The sequence below is a fragment of the Lygodium microphyllum genome, chromosome 19, assembly GCF_053477565.2.
Source record: "Lygodium microphyllum isolate KBCC chromosome 19, Lygodium_microphyllum_v1.1.10, whole genome shotgun sequence".
Classification (NCBI taxonomy): domain Eukaryota; kingdom Viridiplantae; phylum Streptophyta; class Polypodiopsida; order Schizaeales; family Lygodiaceae; genus Lygodium; species Lygodium microphyllum.
In genome coordinates, this window is record NC_141153.1 from 7,025,855 (window position 1) to 7,051,003 (window position 25,149).

Here is a 25,149-nt window from a genome sequence, read left to right on the forward strand (position 1 = left end):
TATCCGGTCACTCTTGTCGCAAGTCTGGCGCGTAGTAGTGGGGTCCTCACTAACTCCTTTCGATTGGGTTTTTGTGCACCCAAAGTACCCCACACCGCCACAGTTACATATGAAGATCTTATTCCACTTTTTCAGATAGTGGGGATGCTGGCACATTTGGACCACGCGGAATGCTTTTCTCTTTGATTCGGCCTCTAATGTACCGAGACACATTGCCCGGCTTAAAGGGCTCTTGCATTGGCAGATAGATCTCATTCGGCACTCGGACTTGCTCCCTCGGGAGGATTCGCTTCCCTGGCATATGGCAATTGCCTCTGGGTCTTTGCCATGATTGGTGTAACCTTTTTCGTGGATTAGTACTGGGATTTTCCACACGTTGGCCTAGGGCCCTCGTGTCTTTTGTAATCATGTAATCATGTAATCTTGTACCTTTTTTCGTAATTAATACAATTACCTTTTATGAAAAAAAAAAAGAGAGAGAAGATTTACGAAAAAAAGAGAGAGAGAAAAGCCAACCTATTACATCAAAAGAAGAGAGAGAGAAGCCAGTGATGTAGGATCATCATTGGCTGGTAACCAAAGCCTATGTGATTTGGGGCATGCATAAATCTAAGACCTGGTGGAAAATGACGCTGCAATGGAATGATGGCTGAACAAGACACCATTTAAAATGCAAGGTCTTTTTTTGGAGAATGATCATTGGTGGCCTGTGTGTTCGCATAATGGGGTGACCTGAAATGCTTTCATCTTCGACTCTGCTACAGGCATCCAGGGACATGTTGCCAAACTCAAAGGTCTTCTACACTGGCAGTTAGATCTTATTCAGCATGCTGATTTTCTCTCTAGGGAGGATTTAGTTTCTTGGCATACGGCAATCTTTTCTACTTCTTTGCTGCCTTTTTGTATCTATTTTGTGATCTGATTTGTGCTCATTTGAGAACATAATATAATATAACAACTCATTAAGAAAGAAAAAGAGAGACGACTGCATAGGAGGTTGGCAAGAAGACGAGGCTGACTAGCAATCGCTACCCAGGCAACAAAGCCCGAAGTGCCAAGATGAGAACCCTTGTTGATGCCTAAGAAAATCTGACTAGATTCTAAAGACCCCCACAATGCCATTGGGAGCCAAGGACGGATGCCCTTGTAAGTTAACCGGAAACAATAAGGAAGTTTCATCTTGCTCAGAAAGGAATCAGCATCGCAGTAGTTCCTTTGCTTGCAAGGATAACTCCAAGCCTCAAATTGACATCTCCAAAAGTGCAAAGTAGATTAATCAAAGCATGCAATACATTTCTGGCATAGAACAAACTGTCTTATAGACATGGGAACAAATACGAAGCACCCATTGCCCCCGTCTCCCCCCTCCCCCCATCCCCTCCCTTTTTTGGTGGGTTGCCAGGTGGGGGCAAGGGGGTGCTCAGAATATGAAAGGAGAAAGAGTTATGCGGCTAATGCTTCATTCAAAAGAAGGCCTAGCTCTCTACAGATTCATGCGAGATTTGCAAGTGCAAGAGGATCAAGCTGTAATGTAGGAACTTGAAAAGTAGAAAAGGTGGAAGCCGGCTATCTATGGCTACAACAAAATATAGCAAGACTATCTAGAGGAGAAGAAAATATGACAAGGTTTGATGGTACTCAAGTGTAGAACAACACAGTCACCAAGCAAATGGAAGATCATTAACAAGAGCAAGAGAGCAATGCAACCATCGAGTTATTACAAGAGACACAAGTGAATAGTAGAGGTATAAAGTCATCATAAGTATATAATCAATGTAAGAGACGGGAAATAAAATAATGAGGATAAAATACCAGCTACACTAGCCGGTATAAAAGGTGTAAGGGATTGGATTTTTTACCATCAGATTATAATAATACAAGTCTCCTTCATCTTCTCCCTATCTCCAGCTTTCATGGTTGTCTTCTCTCTCTTCCTGTCTATCTCTCTCCATTTCTAGTCTTTCTCTTTCCTCGTCACTCTCTTTCTCTCTCTTTTGCACTTCTTCTCTCTCCTCTTTCTCTCTCCCCAGTCCTCTCCATGACAATTGGTATCAGAGCATAGGTATTTGGTCCTTTGTTCTTTCTCTTTTCTCACATCTAGTTACATTTTACCAAAAAAAAAAAAAAAAAACCCCTAGTTCAGATAGGTACAGTAGGGACAAGAGCTGTAAGGAACAGTGATGGAGTACCACAAGGGGATGGCAGCTTTCTTGAAGACCACACAAGTTATGGCAAGAGGCTTGGACAAATTGGAGGCAAGGGGAAATGGCAATTCGTTTTCAATCCCTCATCAAATTTTAGAGGTAAACTTGTAAAGGCCTCTCGGGAGTTAGTAAGAGATCCATTCATAGTTACTTTTGAAAAGAGGTCTTCTCTTTCTTCCCTGTAGGCTTCCTTTTGGAGTTTCCATGGAGTACCAAGCCAAGATCTTTTCATATCTCTTAGACCTTGCTCCTCCCTTGCAAATGGGTGTTGCCATGGCTTTCTCCACTTCATCCTGAGCATCTAGAGTACTGATTGAGGGTGTGAAGGTCCCAAGAAGAAGGAGAAGTCTGTGAAGAAGATATCAGAGCTAAGGGTGTGAATGTCCCAAGAAGAAGAAGTTTGTGAAGAGTAAATCAAAGCAAACTGTGTGGTGTCTTTGTCTGCTACAAGAGACTATGACATCACCCATTTCGACTGAGGTGTTGACTGTAGTCTACTTACTATAGCTGGAGCATTGTTAATAGTTGCAGGAGCCAAGATTTGAGCCATTTGCAGACCACAATGATGCATCAGACTCCTTGATCTCCCCTAGTGTTGCGAAGTGTTGCAGAGGGTAGACCCTCACCAAATTGAACTTGTTCTACCTTGGCAAGCATCTTGATAGTCTCCTTTTTGCCCAAGATACTCCGCACATCACCTCTTGGCCCTCTGCAAGTCTTGCTTGCAGAGCTAATGCCTGTACCTATGTTCGTTCTGCCTTCAGCAAACTTTCCCTCTTCTCCTCAGTTGTAGCCTTTTTTTGGCAAATCAATGCTCTGAGTGCCTCAACCCATTCTTGGTCCTTGCCCTCTTGTGTTGTTCATAGATCGGGATGGTTTGTAGCAATTGCCAAATAAACACAAGTCCGCTTGCAGGGCAGATGCGTTGATTTGCAAGTGAGCACTACTACTCAGCATCTTTTTGCTCGAAAAGCCAGATTTAGATACGAGATTAACGGCAATCAGCATGAAATAGCGTTCCGGATACTCAGTTCTGCGATTTAAAGCTGCACGACGCCTATGATGCTCAAGATTCTGATTGTCGAAAACTTTTTTTTAACGGGACATGGTCATGGAATACACAAGCTTTTACAACAAGCATGATGGCAGAGAGCACTCCACAAATGGAAGCAGTATCCTAGTAACGTCCATAGGTCAGTTTTGGTATCCCACATATTGAATACACACAGAAAATGTCCAATGATCTGTTAAGAGATAAAAGAGAAATATCAACAAGAGAAGATTGGAAACTATAAGTGGACCAGTCATAGTTAAGCCTGAAGCATGAACTGCAGCATGCGAATGTAAACGCCCCAAACAACGTAGTATGCTTAACAATTATGATATTCGCTTGTTTTCGAGATTTAATATAAAAGAGAATAAACACTTAAAGCTGAAAATGAAAATTACTTACAAAATTACAGCCATGAAAATGTAAAAGTAATGGAGACAAGATTGAGGGTTGAAGATGGGCAAACCCCCCCCGAAGGAATGTATTTCTGCTCAATCCAAGTCCCTTAGGGAAGAGCTCAGTTACAATCAACCTGAGAGTGAGAAGAAGTAATTCTCACTCTCACAAGATCATGCAAAGATGTACAAACACACATGCATTATCTATTATGCAATGATAAGAATTGATTTCTTTACAGTATGAGAGAAGAAAGAGGGGAAATCAGCCTTTCTCCATTGTTGAACAGTAGTACATGGATAGGGCTTGCTTCTCGTTGCTAAAATGGAAGAAAGAGCTTGAGAAGGAGGTGCTGTAATGAATTTACAGGCTTGCTGTCCTGTAAAACAGCAGTGATAGGAGAGGAAATATGGAGGAATTTGATAATGGAGAAGTGGGGGATGATGATGGGGATGGATGGGGCCAGTTTCTGGCTATTTGTGGGTGCTGTACATGAGTTTACAGCAAAGAAAAATGATGCTGAATGAAGAAAAACGAGCTCTTATTTATAGGAGAGGGAAAAGCTAGTACAAAAGGGGAAAGTGGAGTAGCACAAGACAAGTGTCCAGCCACTTGTCATGAGATGTGACAAGTGGTGGGACACTTGGAAACTTGTGTGACAAGTGTCTTGACACTTGTCTCTTCTCTATGGCCTTCCTTTTTGGACTGAATACTATCAAGAATAGAAACAACCAAATTTAGTAAGCATAGTCAGAGTACAGAACTTACTATTTTTAGAATGGCATCCCTATTTTTTAGGACTAGCATTTTTAGGCTAATTCGAGGCTCCTAAAATTTAGGGACCTCCTAAAATTTAGGGATCTCCTAAAATTTAGGGACCCCCCAATATGGGTGTCATATGAAAGCTTTTTCGGTGTACATCGCAAAAACGGTATCAGAATCTTCATGTGACTTTCCTATGCAAAGAAATGTGCATTTCAAGCTTTCAGCCCACACATGCGCATTATACAAGCATTTCATAATCATGCCATCTTGTTGATTGTAACTGTCTGTTCTGGTGGATCTAGCCCACACTTCAAGGCATCAATCCTTTCTGTGTGCGAGTCTAACCTTGATATGCGTGAGTTCTGGTCACACGCGTCCAATCGGGCCATATAGGTGGAAGTGTGAACTATCTTTTCTCTAACCCACCCCGTGGATCCACCATAACCTGTGACTACTCATCAGTGGCCAGCTCCAATGCACTTTTCTTTATATCTAATTAGTGCAAAGGAAATAAATTCAATAAATCATTATATGGACAAATTAATGAAAAAGGATACAAATTCTGTTTCTATAGAGTTGTGACAGCACTCTGGCTTTTATTCAGTTGTCCTCAGCTGAAAAGTTTCTTGATATGGCTGAAGAATGTTTGGGTAATCCTTCATGAATTTTTCATCTACCCACTGTGCATCTGTTGTGGGTAGATTCTTGAATTTTAGTAAGAATTTTCGTGTCACAAGGCCACTTCTCGTGGTTCGATCCTTGTGAAACAAAATCTGTTCAGGTTTCAAGAGTTGCTTTGTTTCTTCAACTTCTGGGGGATCTTCAGTAATGGGTTCCTTTGGTTCTGGTCCTATGTAAGGTTTTAGCAAACTTACATAAAAAGTATTGTGTATTTTCCAATGAGCAGGAAGCTCAAGTCGATAAGAAACTTCATTTATTTTTTCAATCACTTTGAAGGGTCCAAAGTATCTACTGGAGAGCTTCGGAAAAGATGAATTTTGACCGGAACCTTGTTTGAGCCTGCTTTTATCAAACTTTAGCAAGACATATTGACCTTTTTCAAAAGCCAAAGGTTTTCTTCGTTTATCTGCTTGCTTCTTTTGTCGCTCTTGGGCAACTTTGATAGTGGCTCGAACTTGATCCATTGCTGTTTTTAAATCTGAAGCAAACTCATCAGCAGCAAAAATCTTATCTTTAGTGCGAATAATTGGAGGAGGAATCACTTTACCTTGTACTATTTCATTTGGAGCTTTCCCTGTGGACGAGTGCATTGTATTGTTGTAAGCAAACTCCAATAATGGAAGATATTTCTCCCATTGTGACTTATGTTCACTAACATAAGCTTTCAACATATCCAAAAGAGTGAGATTCATCACCTCTGTTTGGCCGTCAGTTTGAGGATGAAAAGTTGAGGAGAACTTTAAAGTGGTTCCCAAATTCTCAAATAAAGCACGCCAAAAGTTACTTGTGAATTTGGAGTCTCTATCTGAAATGATCTCAGAAGGCATACCATGTAATCTGAAGATATGTTGAATGAAAAGTCTTGCAGCTTGTGCGGATTTCAATGTTTTATGACATGGAATAAAATGTGATTGTTTGCTGAATCTATCAATTATGACCCAAATCATATCATGACCTTGAGGTGTTCTTGGAATACCTGAGATGAAATTCATTGTGATAGATTCCCATGGATCTTTGGGCACTGGAAGAGATTGCAACAATCCTGGAATCTTCTACCTATCATACTTGGATTTTTGGCATACCAAACAAGCCTCAATGAAGTTATGTGTATCTCTTTGTAATGTTGGCCAATAAAAGTAGCGCTCAATTGCACTTAGAGTGGCTGCCCTCCCTCTATGCCCTGCATAAGGGGGTTCATGACTTTCTTTAAGCACCTTTTGTCGAACAGGAAGAGTGACACAAAGGCGATTGTTCATGAGAAGGTAACCGTCTTTGATGGAATAATCTGGATGAGAACCTCCTTGCTGTAAATTTGACCAAATTGCTGCAAAATCAGTATCTTCATCGTTTGAAAATCATCATGATGAGCCACTGTAATAGTTGCAATGCGAGGCACTCTAGAAAGTGCATCAGCAACTACATTTTGTTTCCCTGGAGTGTACATAATTTGAAAATGAAACATAGACAATAAATTTTCCCATCTTGCATGTTTCTCCTGCAAATGCTTTTGAGTTTTGAAATACTTCAAGCTTTGATGATCAGTTTTAATAAGGAATTCATTGCCTAAAAGATAATGTTTCCATATCTTCAAAGCATGAACCACTGCTAAGAGCTCCTTTTCATAAATGTCATACCTTTTCTCCATATCATTTAGACGGCGGCTTTCAAAGGCTACGGCATGGTCTTCTTGATTTAGCACTGCACCAATACAATCACCGCAAGCATCTGCTTCCACCACAAATGGTTTTACCAGATCTGGAATGATAAGAACAGGTCCAGAAGTAAGAGCTGTTTTCAGCCTTGTGAAGGCTGCCTTCTCTTTTTTCTTCCATTGGAAAGAGATCTTCTTTGTAAGGTCATGAAGTGGAGAAGCCATATGTGCAAAATGCTTGATGAAGCGGCGGTAATAAGAGCATAAGTCAAGAAACGATCGCACCTCATGTACATCATGAATATGAGGCCATTCTTGGATTATCCTGATCTTTTCAAGATCCATCTGAATCCCTTCAGAAGAGATGACATGCCCAAGGTAATTTATTTTATGCATGAAAAATTCACTCTTTTTACCATTTACAAAGAGTTGATTTTGTTGAAGTAATTGTAGAACAATTTCCAAGTGTTGATGATGCTCCTCTTCATTCTTGCTAAAGACAAGAATATCATCAAAGAAAGTACCGACATATTGTCGATGCTCTCTAAAGATGCGCTCCATCATTCAATTAAAGGTGGCTAGTGCATTGGTTAATCCGAAAGGAACCACCAAGAATTCATAAAGACCGTATGAAGTGCGGAAAGCAGTTTTGTGTACATCTTGTGGTATTACCCTAATTTGATAATAACCACTCTTTAGATCAATGCGGCTGAAAACCTTTGAGCCTCCTAGACGATCCAAAATGTCGTCAATTCTGGAAATAGGAAACCGATTCTTCACAGTGATTTTGTTGAGGGCTCGATAATCAATGCACATCGTGAATGTGCCATCTTTCTTTTGAACAAGAAGAACCGGTGAACAAAATGGTGAGCTACTTGGCCTAATTAGCCCACAGTTGAGTAGGTCTTTGACTTGCTTTCTGATTTCTTCTTGTTGAAGACGGCTCACACGGTATGGTGCTATATTAGGAGGAGAACTGCCCGGGATAATATCAATATGATGGTCTTCTGGCCTTTCTGGAGAAAGCTGATAAGGAAGATCTTCCGAAAAACAATCTTTATACTTTTCCAAGAGCTGAAGTCGCTCTTGGTTTTCAGCATTCATATTATCTTTTACATCAGTGACATAAAGCAAACAACATTGAACACAATCCTTAATTGCTCTAGAGACTTGCATATGGCTTACCATAGGTATGGTGTCTCCAGAAACTCCAGCTTGGATCTCGTACTTCTTGCCTTTGTTGGTGAGTTCTACCTTCTTTTTCTGAGAGAAGATGCTTGAATCTACTCTATGATTCCAGGGCATGCCAAGAATCACATCGCAACCATCAAGGTCTCCGATACAGAAGGTATCTTTGTCACTGTAGCCTTGAATTTGAAACTTGAGCTTGCCAATGTAGGGTGTCACAGTCTTCACTGTGTCACCTTCATCAGCATTTAAAGCTTGGCGAACTTCTGCCGGAGTGTCTATCTCTTCATTCTTTAATCCAAGCTCTTTAGCTAATTGCAAGGAAATGATATTTTCATTCGCCCCAAGATCTATCAAGAATAGTGCTTGCTTACCGTGCAACTATCCCCAAGCTTTTAATAATTTGCGTGTCTCTGGAGTGTGAGTTGTGTTTGCAACTACATCACTGATAGCATTGGTTTTCACTGGTGACTTAGGCTGTTGTCAGAAACCTTGCTTTGTCCCTTGTTTGGACATTGCTTCACTATGTGGCCTGTTTGTCTACATTTAAAGCACTTCCCTTCTTTCATGAAGCGTTGCTTTTCTTCTTCGGAAAGTTGCTTTGCTTGTGGGTATAGATTGGAGCGAAATTGAGGAGCATTAGGAGGTGCATAGGGCTTCATCTTCTTTTGATTTGATGGCTGCTTTTGCCGCTGTTTTTGTCCTTCATTTGGGGCTGAATACTTCTCATCATCAGCTACTCTCTTCTTATCCTTCTTTTGGAATGATTTGTTGCCATTGTGCTCCATTTCCCATGGCTCAGCATGGTCAATGAGTTCCGTGAGACTAGAACAATGATAATGATTAAGAGCAGTACGAAGTTTAAAATGCAAACCTCCTTGAAACTTCCTAAGCTTTTCCGAAATGCTAATCTTCTTGAAATGTTGGACCTTCAAAAGTAGCTCCCAAAATCTCTTGGTATAGTCACCAAGTGACTCATTTTTCCTTTGCCAAAGCCGATCCCATTCCATTTTTACATCTCTTTTGAAATGAACAGGAAGAAATTGGCTTTGTATCATGCGAACAAAGGACCGCCATGATTTTGGGGCAGCATGATCATATTCCAACCCCGTCCACCAAGTATGGGCTAAGTCGGTTAAATGTAAAGCTGCAAACTTAATCTTTTCTTTTTCTTTATACTTGTCACGACCATACAAAATTTGAAATTGACGAATAAACTTCAGAAGAAGATCAGGATTTCGGGAACCATCATACATACTGAACTTGATCTTCTTTTCAAGTTGAGATAGTGACTTAGTCTTCTTCTTCTTCTTATGCCTTCATCCATGTTCGGATCTTGAGATTGAAGATGATGAAGTGCTTGATGGGGATGAAGATGGAGACGAGGGTGAAAAATGTCGACGCCTTTGATGATGATGAGGTCTTTCACGAGAAGGGTGTGACTCTTCATCACTAAAAGAGGGTCATCAAAGTAGGCGCCAGATGACTTTGAAGAAGAGAATGAGCTTCGACGCGAACTCTTTCTTTGTCTTGAAGTAGAATGAGATTGCCTCTTAGAAGTAGTTGGACTTCTTGATCGGCTCCTTTCATTGGTATGGCCTTGTCTTCTTGAAGCAGATGGGCTTCTTTCCTTGAATTCTTTGGGATTCTCAACTTTTTCTAGTTTGAGAAGTTGGTCACGAATTTGCTGATTCTCCTCTCTAAGACTTTGAATGGCTTGAAGGATAACACTCGACTGATCCATTGAGACTCTTAAGAAAAAATATGCTCAAGCACTCAATGCAAGGACTGAAAATAAACAAACTTATAATTGTAAGCACTACCAGTGTTGGGGTGAGGACCGAGCCAAAGCTCTGATACCACTATAAACGCCCCAAAACAACGTAGTATGCTTAACAATTATGATATTCGCTTGTTTTCGAGATTTAATGATAGATGACTCTGAAGAAGACCATAAAAGCCAGAGAAAGCAGTCGGGATGAATGAGCACGAGTAATTTCTTCACCTCCCAGCCTTGCCTAGTATATTGCTGGCCAGACCATCGTGATCCGATTGCCAGCCCGTCAAACCTTGGTGAGTCCTACTATTCTTGGACTCTCTTTGGTTCTAGGCTCCCCTAAACCCCATTCGGGCGCCCAAGAGCCCGGACGGTCGTCCTCGTGCATGTTCCCCTTGATTTATCTTAATTTCACATGAAATGTCACTTTAATGTCACATTAATGTTTTAATGTTTGTAACCTTAATGTCACATTAAATGTCACTTTAATGTCACATTTCCTTTCCCTTAAGAATGGGTTTCGTCCTCGAAAACAATACTTGAAAGGTCTAATTGTAAATTGGGAAACCTTTTCTTTAAAGTACTTACTCGCTTCCATGTTGAGCTTTCTTCTGAACAATCTTTCCACTTAACCAAACATTCTTGATAAATAGTATTCCTTGTTCGTCTATTACGAACATTTAATATTCTTTCTAATTCATGTGGATTAGATTGGTCATTTAATAGCTCCTCAATATCATCATTTAAGATTAGATTATCCAAATCACCCAGCTTCTTCCTTAATTTACTTACATGAAAAACTGGATGTATTTTACTACCAGCCGGTAGTTGGAGCTTGTAAGCCAATTCTGCCACCTTTTTAAGTATTATGAAAGGACCACAATACCTTGGTGAAAGCTTTGGACATTGTCCCTTTTTCATAGTTTTAGTTTGTTCAGGCACCTTAAGATAGACCAATTCTCCTTCTTCAAAGGAGATGTCTCTTCGGTGAGGATCTGCATATGCTCTAGCTCGATTTTGAGCCTTTTTAATATTTTCTTGAGCAAATTTTAACATATTATTCATATCCTCCACAAAGTCTTTAGCTGCCTGAACCTTTTCCTTATGCAGTCCTACTGCAAAAGGAGCTCTGGGCTAAAACCCATACATTAACATAAATGGACTATATCCAGTGGAAGAGTGCTTGGCACTATTATATGCAAACTCTGCTATCGGTAGATATTCTTCCCAATTAGTTTGCCTTTTACTTACATATGCCCTAAGCATATCTTCAAGAATTTGATTAACCCTTTCAGTTTGCCCATCTGTTTGCGGGTGATCCGCCGTACTCATGCTAAGTTTAGTATCCAATTTCCTAAATACCGCACGCCAAAATTGGCTATCAAATTTTCTATCTCGATGAGAAACTATATTTGCCAGAAGGCCATACAATCGGTATATGTTCTCTACAAACAATCTAGCCAATTCTGGTGTTTTAACATCAGTTGAAGTTGAAATGAACCTAGCCATTTTGGTTAACCTATCCACAATCACCCACACAGAGTCGTGCCCCCTCTGTGTTCTAGGTAAAGCAACAATAAAATCCATGGAGATACTCTCCCGTTTTCCCAAAGGAATCTCTAGTGGATGGAGAAGTCCTCTCGTTTTTAATCTTTCAGCTTTATTAACCTAGCATTTATTATATTTGACCACATAGTCAAGGACGTCCTTATTCATTCCAGGCCAATAGAACTACCTTTTAATAAGACTATAAGTCTTATTAACCCCTGGATGTCCTGCGCTAGGAGTATCATGACACTCAAAGAGTATCTGGCACCTTATTTCTGTATCTTTCGGGACACATACCCTACCCTTGTAGAGTAAATAACCATTATCAATGGTAAAATTCTTCCACTTGAATCCAGTTTGAGCAACCCCTGATGCTCCATTTCCTTGTTGAACATCCTCAGATATTCCTTCCTCAGTAGAAGCACGTTCATTTGGATCCCCATTTATTATTGCTTCCCATATGTTGGAATATGCCGGATCAACCTGGCATTTCCCTTTTAAAGATTCAAGCAAGTTGGAAGTGAACTGAGTAAAACTCAATTCATTAATGATGGGCATTCTGTTGAGTGCATCAGCTACTATATTATACTTTCCTTTTCTATATCTTATCTCATAGTCGAACTCTTGGAGGAGTTCAGCCCATCTAGCTTTACGCCCGTGTAAATCCGGTTGATCATTAAGCCACTTAATGCTTTCATGATCCGATAAAATCAAAAGCTTAGCAGCGTACAAATAGTGCCTCCATTTCTTCATTGCATGTACTATTGCATATAGCTCCCTCTCATAAACAAAATAATTCTGTTTTGCACGGTCTAATTTCTTGCTTTCAAAAGCAACTAGTCGACCTTCTTGTAATAAGACCGCGTCTATCGCCTTATCACTGGCATCAGTTTCAACCACAAATGGTTTATTGGGATCCAATATTAATAATACTGGAGCTGTAGCAATAGCTACCTTAAGTTTTTGAAAACTTACATTTTGGTCTGTTCCCCAATTAAAGCTCTTTCCTTTCCCTTTAAGTTGGTCAGTCATTGGAACAGCTATTTTGGTATAATCTCGAATGAATCTACGATAAAATCCAGATAAACCTAGGAAGATCTGCAACTCTTCCAGGTTCCTTGGAGATGGCCATTCAATAATTGCCCTTACTTTTTCTAGATCCATGTTGATTCCCTCTTTCGAGATAATATGCCCCAAATATTTGACCTCTTGTGCAAAGAATTCACATTTAGTTTTCTTCGCATAAAGGGAATGTGTTCTTAACAGTTGGAATACTAATTGCAAGTGTTCCAAATGTTCTTCTCTTGATTTACTAAAGATCAAGATATCATCCAAGAAGACTACTACAAAATGTCCTAGATAGGGCCGTAAAACATTATTCATCAGCTTCATAAAGGTAACTGGTGCATTAGTGAGGCCAAAAGGCATCACCAAAAAATCATAATGCCCGTATCTAGTACAAAATGCTGTCTTGGGAACATCTTGTGCCTTAATTCTTACTTGGTGATAACCTGATCTTAAATCTATCTTTGTGAAGAATTTTGCCCCTTGCAATTGATCAAAAAGATCTTCCATTCTGGGCATAGGAAATTTATTCTTCACCGTTATTTTATTAAGTGCTCTATAGTCAACACAAAGTCGCATAGAACCATCTTTTTTCTTTACTAATAAAATTGGTGAAGCCAAAGGTGAATTACTGGGTTGTATAAACTCTTTATCAAGATAATCCTTAATTTGTCTTTCAACTTCTTGGTGTTGTGTTTCACTTAACCTATACGGTGGTTTAGAAATAGGGTGTATATCCTTATTTGTGTCAATTGGGTGATTTATATCACCCCTATCTGGTGGAAGGCCACTTGGTAAATCAGAAGGAAACACATCTTTAAAATCATCTAACAAACTACTTAATTCATTATTAACATTCAACTCACAATCATAAGAAAATTGTTGCTTTATATTACAGAAAGTGAAAGTCTTCTGTACAGAAAGACACCATAACATATATACCTCACAAACTTCCTTCTTTATCAGCTCCTGAACTTCAGTAGAACACAACAAAGGATTATCAGATACTTCATGTTCACCTTGAATGACAAAAGTCTTACCATCCCTTTCAAATTCTAGTATATTATGATGGTAACTACGTTTTAAGGATGGTTCCAATCCCCATAGCCACTCCCTCCCTAGAGCAATATCAGCTCTTTCCATGTTCATAATTTGGAAATCAAGTTTATCTTTATATCCTTGAATCTCAATTTCCAAATTAGATACCATTGTATCCCATATTTTATTGTCTTGGCCTTGCATCATACGAACAACATATTGATGTCCACTCTTTTGTTGGGGAAGTTTCAATTTTTTGACAAGTGTATAATTAATAAAATTATGTGTAGCAGAGTCATCAATCATGACTCTAACCCTCTTTCCAGCTATCAATCCATGTACTCTAAGTAAATCATGTGGCCCAAAAGTAGGCTGCCACATAGAAGTGAACATACAACACTTGTGTTGTACATCCATGTGCAGGACCTCTAAAGATTTGTACTTTTCATGCCCCTTTAATTCTAAGGTCTGCACTACATGGATTTGTTTTTCTTTTCCCTTGCCCTTGTCCTTATCCTTTCCTTTGTCTTCCCTCTTTTTCTTTTGAGGGCAATTCCAAGCAGCATGGTTAGGGGATAGGCAATTGAAACACAACTTTTCTTTTTTGGTCTTATCAAAGTCATCAGGACTTAACTTTGGCCTCACATATGGTTTCTTTTCAAAAGGTTGTTTTTTACCCTTTAAAAATGGCATTTTCCTTTTAAATTTGCCTACAAATTTTGAGGTTTCCAATTCCTTAGACTTGGGCTCCGTATCAGTGAGACTAGTGAGTGTACCTGGACGCATACTATCTTCATTGATTAATGCAAATTTAATTGCCTCTTCCAGCGTCTTAGGTGAACTCCTTTTTATAGGCTTTATCTAGTCCCCTAATGAATCCTCTTGTTTTTTGAAATTCATCTATTCCTTCCAATTTGAGGATTATCTCACGATATTCCTCCAGATATGTCAGCAGGGGTCTTCCCTTTTGTCTGACATAATCCCAATCTTCCCAATTTCTTTCCATTTCATTTTCAAGAAGGAATTCTTTCAAAAAGACGGATTCAAATTGAGCCCAAGTTTCAGGTATTTTATTTGCCTCCTTTAAAGTTCGCCACCACTTATATGCTTTGGGCCCCAAAGTTAAACTAGCCTCCAGTGCTTGGAGATGTGGTGGGGTATTTTTAAGTTTATGTAAATCTTCCCATTTTTTGAGGAAATTAAAGATTGTATCTTTATTTCTATCTTTTTCCTCCCCATGAAACTGAGGGGGTTTCATATCCTTTAGAACTGGATTATCCCTCAATTTGTGGTGGGTTTCCTTAGGATCTCGCATAGTCACATCTAAATCTTTCGATGAAGATGGGACATCCGAGGTTTCTATCTTATTTTTATCTCTTTCTAACAATAAAGTTAATTGAGATTTTATTTTAGTGAGTGTTTGGGTTAAAAATTCCATTTGAACCCCCTGAGCCTGTACACGAGCAGTAAGATCATCAAATTGTTCTCGTGTAGCAAAAAATTCTTCCCACTGTTCTTTTTGCATTTCTGATTCATGGGGATCTACCATAGGGTGGTCCCCAGAACTAGAACCTTCCATTACTCTCTCTTTCCTTTTTTCTGCCATTAATACACTGGAATTGGAAAGCAAAGATAAGAAATTTGCAGACAAAGTAAAGTACTTCCCTGATTTTAATGGCAGGCAGTTGTTGTTGGTTTGTAAATAAACCCGAAGAGTAAGGAACAAATTTTATCTTTCGAACAAAATTGGTCACGCAGGAAATTGAGCTTCTTTGCAGAAACAACTAGTATTCAGCCCCCTTCTTAATGATCACGCAGGCCATCAATGCACCTTTCCTGAACTTGTTCTCTGCTGAACTTGTACTTGTGATGCAAGTGCAATTGGGCTGGCAAGAGAAATTCCAGAGCGTGCAGTCGACTGGTCACAAAAGAACCAGAAAATAACGTCAGTTTCACGCAACTGGAGGGCCAGCCTACGAAAAGGAGAACAAGGCGTGTGGTCCGTTGATGCATTTAAAGACGGGCTCCAGCCAGAATTCGGTGCGCGATCCAGCATACAACGTTCGATGTAAAAGATAGCTCCCCCGTCATAAAATACGTGACGTGGCGAAGATAAACCTTACATCAAATTAGTATGACGTGTTACCAAGGCGCCTTAGACAAATGGCTTCACGGGTCAGTCGACGAGGCGAGATCCGTCGACTTGTTACCAGGGCACCGAAAACAAACGACTTCACGGGTCAACTGAGCAAAACCCGTCTGCTCCGTCTTCTCTTCGAACAGCTTCACGGATCCACAAAACGAGACCCGTCGGCTCTGATACCAATGACAGATGACTCTGAAGAAGACCATAAAAGCCAGAGAAAGCAGTCGGGATGAATGAGCACGAGTAATTTCTTCACCTCCCAGCCTTGCCTAGTATATTGTTGGCCAGACCATCGTGATCCGATTGCCAGCCGTCAAACCTTGGTGAGTCCTACTATTCTTGGACTCTCTTTGGTTCTAGACTCCCCTAAAACCCGTTCGGGCGCCCAAGAGCCCGGACGGTCGTCCTCGTGCATGTTTCCCTTGATTTACCTTAATGTCACATTAAATGTCACTTTAATGTCACATTAATGTTTTAATGTTTGTGACCTTAATGTCACATTAATGTCACATTTAATATAAAAGAGAATGAACACTTAAAGTTGAAAATTAAAATTACTTACAAAATTACAGCCATGAAAATGTAAAAGTAATGGAGACAAGATTGAGGGTTAAAGATGGGCAAACCCCCCCCTCCCCGAAGAAATGTATTTCTGCTCAACCCAAGTCCCTTAGGAAGAGCTCAGTTACAATCGACTTGAGAGTGAGGAGAAGTAATTCTCACTCTCACAAGATCATGCAAAGATGTACAAACACACATGCATTATCTATTATGCAATGATAAGAACTGATTTCTTTACAGTATGAGAGAAGAAAGATGGAAAATCAGCCTTTCTCCATCGTTGAACAGTAGTACATGGATAGGGCTTGCTTCTTGTTGCTAAAATGGAAGAAAGAGCTTGAGAAGGAGGTGCTGTAATGAATTTACAGGCTTGCTGTCCTGTAAAACAGCAGTGATAGAAGAGGGAATATGGAGAAATTTGATAATCGAGAAGTGGGAGATGATGATGGGGATGGATGGGGCCAGTTTCTGGCTATTTGTGGGTGCTGTACATGAGTTTACAGCAAAGAAAAATGATGCTGAATGGAGAAAAACGAGCTCTTATTTATAGGAGAGGGAAGAGCTAGTACAAAAGGGAAAAGTGAAGTAGCACAAGACAAGTGTCCAGCCACTTGTCATGAGATGTGACAATTTGCTGTCCTGTAAAACAGCAGTGATAGAAGAGGGAATATGGAGAAATTTGATAATGGAGAAGTGGGGGATGATGATGGGGATGGATGGGGCCAGTTTCTGGCTATTTGTGGGTGTTGTACATGAGTTTACAGCAAAGAAAAATGATGCTGAATGGAGAAAAACGAGCTCTTATTTATAGGAGAGGGAAGAGCTAGTACAAAAGGGGAAAGTGAAGTAGCACAAGACAAGTGTCCAGCCACTTGTCATGAGATGTGACAAGTGGTGGGACACTTGGAAACTTGTGTGACAAGTGTCTTGACACTTGTCTCTTCTCTATGGCCTTCCTTTTTGGGCTGAATACTGTCAAGAATAGAAACAACCAAATTTAGTAAGCACAGTCAGAGTACAGAACTTACTATTTTTAAAATGGCATCCCTATTTTTTAGGACTAGCATTTTTAGGCTAATTCGAGGCTCCTAAATTTTAGGGACCTCCTAAAATTTAGGGACCCACCAATATGGGTGTCATATGAAAGCTTTTTCGGTGTACATCGCAAAAACGGTATCAGAATCTTCATGTGACTTTCCTATGCAAAGAAATGTGCATTTCAAGCTTTCAGCCCACACATGCACATTATACAAGCATTTCATGATCATGCCATCTTGTTGATTGTAACTGTCTGTTCTGGTGGATCTAGCCCACACTTCAAGGCATCAATCCTTTCTGTGTGCGAGTCTAACCCTGATATGCGTGAGTTCTGGTCGCACGCGCCCAATCGGGCCATATAGGTGGAAGTGTGAACTATCTTTTCTCTAACCCACCGCGTGGGTCCACCATAACCTATGACCACTCATCAGTGGCCAACTCCAATGCACTTTTCTTTATATCTAATTAGTGCAAAGGAAATAAATTTAATAAATCATTATATGGACAAATTAATGAAAAAGGATACAAATTCTGTTTCTATAGAGTTGTGACAGCGAATGTCGAAAGCAATAAGCACAGAGCTACGACATCTATCACAGACACCAGAAGGGAAGCTGATAACAGCAGCAATGATGCTGTTAATATCAGCATGAAAAACACATCTATCACAGACACCAGAAGGGAAGCTGATAACAGCAGCAATGATGCTGTTAATATCAGCATGAAAAACACAGTCCTGAAAGCTCTCCTAATAGCCTTTGCACCCATGCCAAGCAGCTAAGGCTGTTCACTGGATAGCTACTTCTTGATGTGATGCAGGCTTTGAAAAGCTCCATGCCCTGCAGTGTGCATGATGTAGAGCCATAGCTAGCTGAGCCGGCAAGCTGCTTAAAGCAATCAACCTGTGACAATTTTGACTGAGAACCATGGTGATTGTTATGTGGTACATTCAACATGGATGAAACAGTTGATACAGGATTGTTGTTCCCTGCTGATGACATCATAGACATATAGTCTGATGATGGCATTGCAGACATATACTCTGATGCTAACATTGCAGACAGGTACTTTGATGGTGACACCGAGGGCACTGCAGACATACTTGAATCAGATTCTGAAAATAGAGTTAGTATTGCTGGACAGGTGTTTGCAAGCTAAATAAGTGTCAGAAGACTTCCTCATTTGTTGTATCATTAGACGTGCTTTCAAATGGGCAGAAGTAAAGGCATCACAAACCCAGTTAATTCCTGACTCGAAACTGAAATAGATGCTGTTGAAGCTCCTGGAGCAAGTGGTGCTACTGGTCCACTTGTTGCAGATGACATATTAAATGTCGCCCATGCAAGTCTTTAATGCATCTAAATCAACTGGTAGCTCATCTAAAGCTTGAAGTAGTGTCAGTAAAAGATCCTCAACCCCTTTGTCCCTCTCCTTGGGGCCCCCACAGAAGATCACTTTCTCCATTAAAGCGGGCTTGGGAAGAGTTCCATGAAGTAGGACTATCCGATAGAGATTCCAAAGGTGTAGCTGCATGAAAGAATCGTCCAGAGAAAATGCAAGTTTGTGTGGAAGAACTGGTTGATGAAATGGCTACAGGAGAAAATGGCACTACTACATGCTGCTGAATAGAAGCAACATTTGTTTGCAAAGCAGTCAAATTGCTTTGTGTGAAAAGTGGCATACTGTTCTGATGTAATGTGCCCATGCCAGTACCTTGCATACCACCAAGTGAAGAAATACCCTGTACAACATTGAGTGTGTTGGATGTACCAATACTGGTGATGTTCTGCTATAGTGAAGCAGATGCATTGCCTTGAAGCATCAGCAATGAGGTGGTTGCTGCTGGGTAGATTGTTGTTGTGCAGGTGATTTTTGAGGACCACCAAACAGTTTCCACCAGCAGGAGAGGGGCCTACCTAACAAAGATGATGATGGGTCAATGAGATGTTTGGGAAGTCAAGGAAAACATGCACACTTAGCAGCTCACTGGAATTCATTGGAATGCCTATCAAGAAGGCCTCAAGATAAGGGGCTTTCACTCTTAGGAGGTCAGGAGTCCTTTATACAGTAGCAATCTTCATCTTCTAGTATCAAGGGACCATCCATTGCTGAGCATGAAGATGTGAAAGATCACCCTGCATGTGAAAGCAGAATGGAAATACATGTTCTTTAGTGGCAGATATTAAGTTACTAAACTTAGGCAAGGAAGCTCCAAATACAGATGAACGGTGCAGCTTGTCAGAGCTAAATAATTTTGCAGTTTCAACTATGCAATCATGCCATGTCAGAATGGAAATACATGTTCTTTAGTGGCAGATATTAAGTTACTAAACTTAGGCAAGGAAACTCCAAATACAGATGAACGGTGCAGCTTGTCAGAGCTAAATAACTTTGCAGTTTCAACTATGCAATCATGCCATGTCAGCAAGTGTTGCAATGGATATGTAAAAGGCAGTTCTGCACCTAACAACAGGGAAATAAACGATTTCAGTGTGTGTGCTGAGTCTGCAATGTCTAATGATTGCCGATGATCCAATATAGGCTGTACTGCAGCTAAAGCAAATCCCTGAAGATCTCCTACTGTTTGCTGGCCTGTTCTGGTCCACAGGCCTTGGCAAGTTCCAATAAACAACTTCCAGCAGCCTTTCGGACTTCTGAAGACTTATCCTGCATTGATAATGCCATCGGTCTGATCAAATGCAAGCTTGATGCAACTACAAAATTAACCAGTAGATTGAGGTCCTGAAATTCACCAGCACAGACAAGGACTGGAGCAGCGTATCTCTTGTCTGTAAAGCTTGGTACAAGAACCACGAGATACCTTTGCATTCTTTGAGGATTCGTGATCACATGATATTGCTGTAGATGGCTTCTGCCATGCTTTGGAATATTCTGAAAGCAACTTGATTACAATGGCAACTGAGATAAATAGCTCCAGCTCTACTGAACAAGGTTGGCTTCAAACACAGGCTAATATTGATAAAGTTGGAGCTTTAATTGATCAGTATATTGCTCTTATGAAGGCGGACAGAGAAAAAGGAGCAAGACTTGAATCAAGTATAGGTTCTCATCACCCTGAGTATTATCAACAACATGATGAGTATTATGGTCATGATGAGTATTCTCATGGGCATTATGCACCCGATGCTCATGCTTATGGCCAACATGCATATGCTAATGGTACGCACTATCATCTGCATGCATCTTATGAGTATGGACCGCAACAACATGCAAATGAACATGTGCAGTATGCAAGTATATCTGGACAGCATGTTAATGCTTTTAGATATGATGTACCATGTCATAATGCAGAGTATCCTTTCATTGAACCTTGGTAGCAGAATGGCTATCATGGGCAACATGCTTATGCTAATGAGCATCCACCTTTTCAGCAACATAGTCATGATTATACATGTGAACCTTCCTTAATTCAACAGCCCAATTCTTATGGACATGACAATAATGGTTATGCTTATCAGTACTCTTTTAGCTTTGATGAGAAACAAGTTCATAACTACCATGGTATCCTATATCCCAATCAATTCATACCTCATGATCACCCAAATGTAATGATGAGTTCTTTTCAAGGTGTTGATGTTGAAGAAGAGAGCAATGAGCAAGCTGAACAGCAAGAAGGGGATAATGAGCAACATGATCAACAAAAAGATGTACACAGTATAAAAAAGCATGTTGAGATGATGAAGGAAAATAATGCTAGAAAGCATGTTGAGATGATGAAGGAAAATCATGCTAAGATGATGAAGGAAATGCGCCAAATGAGAGCCACCATGGACACGCTTAAGGCGAATATATGTTTGGAGATTGAAGTGAAGGGAAAAGAGCAAGAAGACCAAGATGTACAAGAAGGGAACAGTGAAGAGCAAGATGTATAAGCTCATGACATATCAGCTGAAGAATCACATGAGGCACTCACAGATGTAGATGGTTATGCTGAAGGTTTTAGACTCTTGGAGAAACCTCATGATGACCTTCTTGAACATCGGTTTACACTTAATCAAAATTTACAACAGCCATTGAACGCATTTGATAATGAGTACCTTGATCATGGTTACGATAACTAGTATATGTCCGATGATGTAATACATGATTTGGGCATACATGAAGATGAAGATGGCATTATGCTTCCCTATGATCCAAGAGATTATGGATGTGATTATGGACTTGATTATGAGGATATTTCCTTATATCCATTTGGCCTGGATGGACTGGAATATGTGGTGGATGGGCATTCTCTTCTCTTGGACAATCATTATGATGGAATACCTTTTGATCCAAGAGATTAATGGATTGCTTGGGGATCTCATTTAGACCAGCATCCATCTTGCGAGCAATTTCTTTTTTTGGTAGACTCTTTTGGCTAAATATTGGTTATCTATGGCCATATTTTAGTGCATGGAAGATTGCAGACAGCTTATTGTTTTACACCAGATTTTACTTTGAACTCTGAACAGCCAAACCCAACCTACATGCGCTGAAAGCACTTACCAAGAGCTCCATTTTGTTGTGTAGCATGCCTTGATCAGAGTTCTCTACAGAAAGTTATTTCAGATTTACTACAGCAAGGTCTTGTAGTAAACATCACGTTGTCCACTCCGTACAGGCTTCATCTTCTTAGAGAAAATGGGTCAAGATTTAAAAATTATCATTCCCCAATCATACCTATATATCATACTTGATCAATGACGCTTTATACATAAACGATTACCCGTCATTCCATCAGATAACCCTTGTAATGTCTGCAGCAGAGTAGTACTTTGATTAGCTTCTACTCTATCTTTTTGTAATAAGTGCCCAATTTGTTTTTTGAGGGCAAAAACCTTTGGGTAGGGATAGAATGTAAGAGAGGGTAAATAAAATAATGAGGATAAAATACCAGCTACATTAGCCAACACAATATTAGTGAGTTTGGGAATCTCCCAATTCCCATTTTTTGAATACCAAAAAGGTGGCCCCCGGATAACATGCCCATAAGTTTCTCAAAACCATATGATGTCACCTATCATTGGAAAGCGTTTGAAAAATAGAATCTATTGAGCTATAGAGCGCTCAATTTGAAGTTATAGTATTCAAGTTATGACAAATCCAAAGATTTAACCATGTGTCCCAAACTTATGGGAAATTCTTATATACCCCAATATGGTATTAGCCAGTATAAAATGTGTAAGGGACGGGATTTTTGACCATCAGATTATAATAATACAAGTCTCCTTCATCTTCTCCCTCTCTCCAGCTTTCATGGCTGTCTTCTCTCTCGTCTTGTCTTTCTCTCTCCTCATCACTCTCTTTCTCTCTCTTCTACATTTCTTCTCTCTCTTCTGCAGTCTTCTCTCTCCTCTTTTTCTCTCCCTAGTTCTCTCCATGACAATCAAGCATTGTAGGGCCAGTCCATTCAAGCACTTCAGCAAGGAGAGAAGATGATTAGAGGAATTACTCAGGCTACTCTTGGACGTCAAAGGTTTCAGATTAATGGTTGGCACAATCCAACTATATAGCTCAGGGTGTTTAATAGTCGTGTAGAAGGTAAGCAGCTTCAAGTCATCCTTTCAAAGCAGGCTTTATGTCTGAACTCTCAACAGAATGGTTCCCTCGTCCTAGGTCCTCAAACACTGCAGGAGTGGCATCCGCCTTTACTCTTAGAGCCCTCAACTCTACAATCTGAATTCCATTTGTGTAAGTTCCAGTCTTGCCCCTAATATTTTGGCCTTCTAATTTTTTCTGCTGAGAGCTTCTTTTCTTAAAGGGCCATCAAGTTATAAACCCTATTGTGTACAGTTTCAGTCATCGATTGCATGAGTTTTCTCATCCTCTGGAGTTTTCAGAGGAAAGATTTTCAAAATTTCTCCTCATGTGCCTTAAAGAACTGGATCAAACGCCGATCTTGCTTACCTGTCCCTAGTACCTGTCATGCAACATACAAGCATGCTCTTCGTAGTTTTGCAGGTAGTTAGTCAAAAAGAAAGTTCTTTAAGATAATTTTAGACATCAATTTGTCTTTCTGAAATATTGATTAGTTATTCATGTGTGGTGATTGTGTACCTCAGAGGAAATGACGCGTGTGTGAGACAAATATTGATGTGTGGATTCAGGTCTACAATTTCAACTCTAGCGAGTGATTCTAATGTATGAATGACAAGATGAGATGCTGGCTTCAGGTGATTAACTTCAGTACTGGACGCCTGTTATACAAACTTCGCCTCGAAAGCAACATTATGTCGATTGACATTGATCATACTGGTCATGTCGTCTTTGCCGGTGATGCTCAGGTGAGAAACGCCACTCAGCTGATTATAAAGAGGATTGTAGATAAATTGCGGAGAATGTCTTCCTCATATCAAGGCTGTTGGGCATCTATTGTTGTTTCCCTTGTTTGTTTCAGGGAAATATTCATAGTATAAAAATAAATTCCCATAATGGGGAGCTCTCACATGCACATAGATGCCGCCTAGGTCTTCATCGAAAATATCCAGTCATGAATGTTCAGTACAAGATATTTTCCCTCTTAGCAAATGGTCCGGTTTTACTTGCCACTACCCAGGATGGAAGCATAAGGTTTTTCAGGTAATGCTCAAGTTACTTGTGAGTGATTGAGAAGGCCATTGTTTGCGGTTACACCATTGGCACACTTGTTGAAGGAAATTTGGTTATGGTGACAGTGTTGCTTTGGAAATCCACGGTTATTTGTCGCTCCGATTCTCACTTCAGCTGACGCCTTGGGCGAGAAATATACATGCATCATTTTGTCCTCTTCTTTCATTGGAAAAAGGAGAGCTCATAGGTTTCTAACTTTCGGAGTCTTTCTGATATTCTGCTTCAAGTGCTTAACAATCAGCCCCAAGTAAAGTTTCGCTAGTACTGAACGAACCTGTATATTGACAGTTTGTGGGAGTGAAGATGGGAATGTGTACTTCTACGATTTCACGCGGCCCAAACATCCCTGTGTCAACAAGCTGCAGGTTTGCATTCTCAATCCGTCATGATTCATAGCGCCAAGAAGTTAGGGGAGGACTCAGGGCTCATGGAGTCCATCGTCTGGGGCTGCTGCTTTTTGTTCGCGTTTAATGTCATAACTCGTGCAGGGACACAGCGCGCCCGTAATCAGCGTATCGTGGAACCACGGTGAGAACTTATTAGCCTCCTCCGATTGTGAAGGTACTGTGATTGTATGGAAACGGGCCAACGCTCGTCCTTCTCGGTGACGAGAGTACCTACCCCGCAATCCCCCCGCCGCCCGCGGGCGGGATTCGATTGTAGGGCGGCGGCGGCGGCGGCGGCTGCTCAGCAGCTATCGTGGATGTGGGTGACGTCATAATAATAATAATAATAATAATAATAATCGTAACCACTTCCCTCCCAAGTGATCTTAGGCTTCCCGGTTGTTGTTGCAAACGATCTACATGCATGTGACAATTTCCCTTCAAAAATGCATGCATGCTATCACATGCAGCTTGCACCTCATCCTAATGCTCCCACCTGCTCCTTATGTCTTGGCCACATACTCTCGAAGGATATAATCACCTAGTGACTTTTGGATATTTCTCAAGCTTTTGCTTACCTTTTTCGACTTCCACTCCTATAGGGAAGGCCTTAGCAATCAAGAAGTATTTTATTCCCAGTGATTTCCTCAACCATTTTTTAAAATCGGAAAACAACTTTCTATTTATTGAGATAGCAATGCATTGAAATTACTTGGCAATCTTCTCTTGTGATGAGCATGGAATGATTGTTAGCTAAGTGGCTTTCAAGCATTTATTGTAGGATGATATACACTTTTATGCTTGTCATCTTGAAATAGAAGTGTTGTCATCTTTATGATTATTTATTATCCTCTCTCTCTCTCTCTCTCTCTCTCTCTCATGCATTGGTTTTGGCATTCACATAGAGATTTTTTTAACAAAACTACAACGCTTTCTTTTGTTGTAATATATTCAAAGCTTTTTAGACTTATAGCTTTGGGGAAAGCTTTGGTGAGAAATCCTTGCTCTATATGAAATTCGCTAAGGAACTTGATGATTGTCTTGC

The 25,149-nt window shown here is 40.2% G+C and overlaps 1 protein-coding gene across 1 annotated transcript in view; it reads left to right on the forward strand.

Moving 5' to 3' along the window:
- Positions 1 to 24,923, forward strand: part of LOC148019528 (Transducin/WD40 repeat-like superfamily protein) — a 162,418-nt gene extending 137,495 nt beyond the window's left edge. The window contains exons 8-12 of the mRNA XM_087701021.1: positions 23,283 to 23,393; positions 23,507 to 23,688; positions 23,784 to 23,905; positions 24,007 to 24,083; positions 24,207 to 24,923. Coding sequence (XP_087557147.1) covers positions 23,283 to 23,393; positions 23,507 to 23,688; positions 23,784 to 23,905; positions 24,007 to 24,083; positions 24,207 to 24,326 — 612 coding nt within the window. The 3' untranslated portion in view covers positions 24,327 to 24,923. The remainder of the gene's footprint in view (positions 1 to 23,282; positions 23,394 to 23,506; positions 23,689 to 23,783; positions 23,906 to 24,006; positions 24,084 to 24,206) is intronic.
- Positions 24,924 to 25,149: the final 226 nt, after the last annotated feature.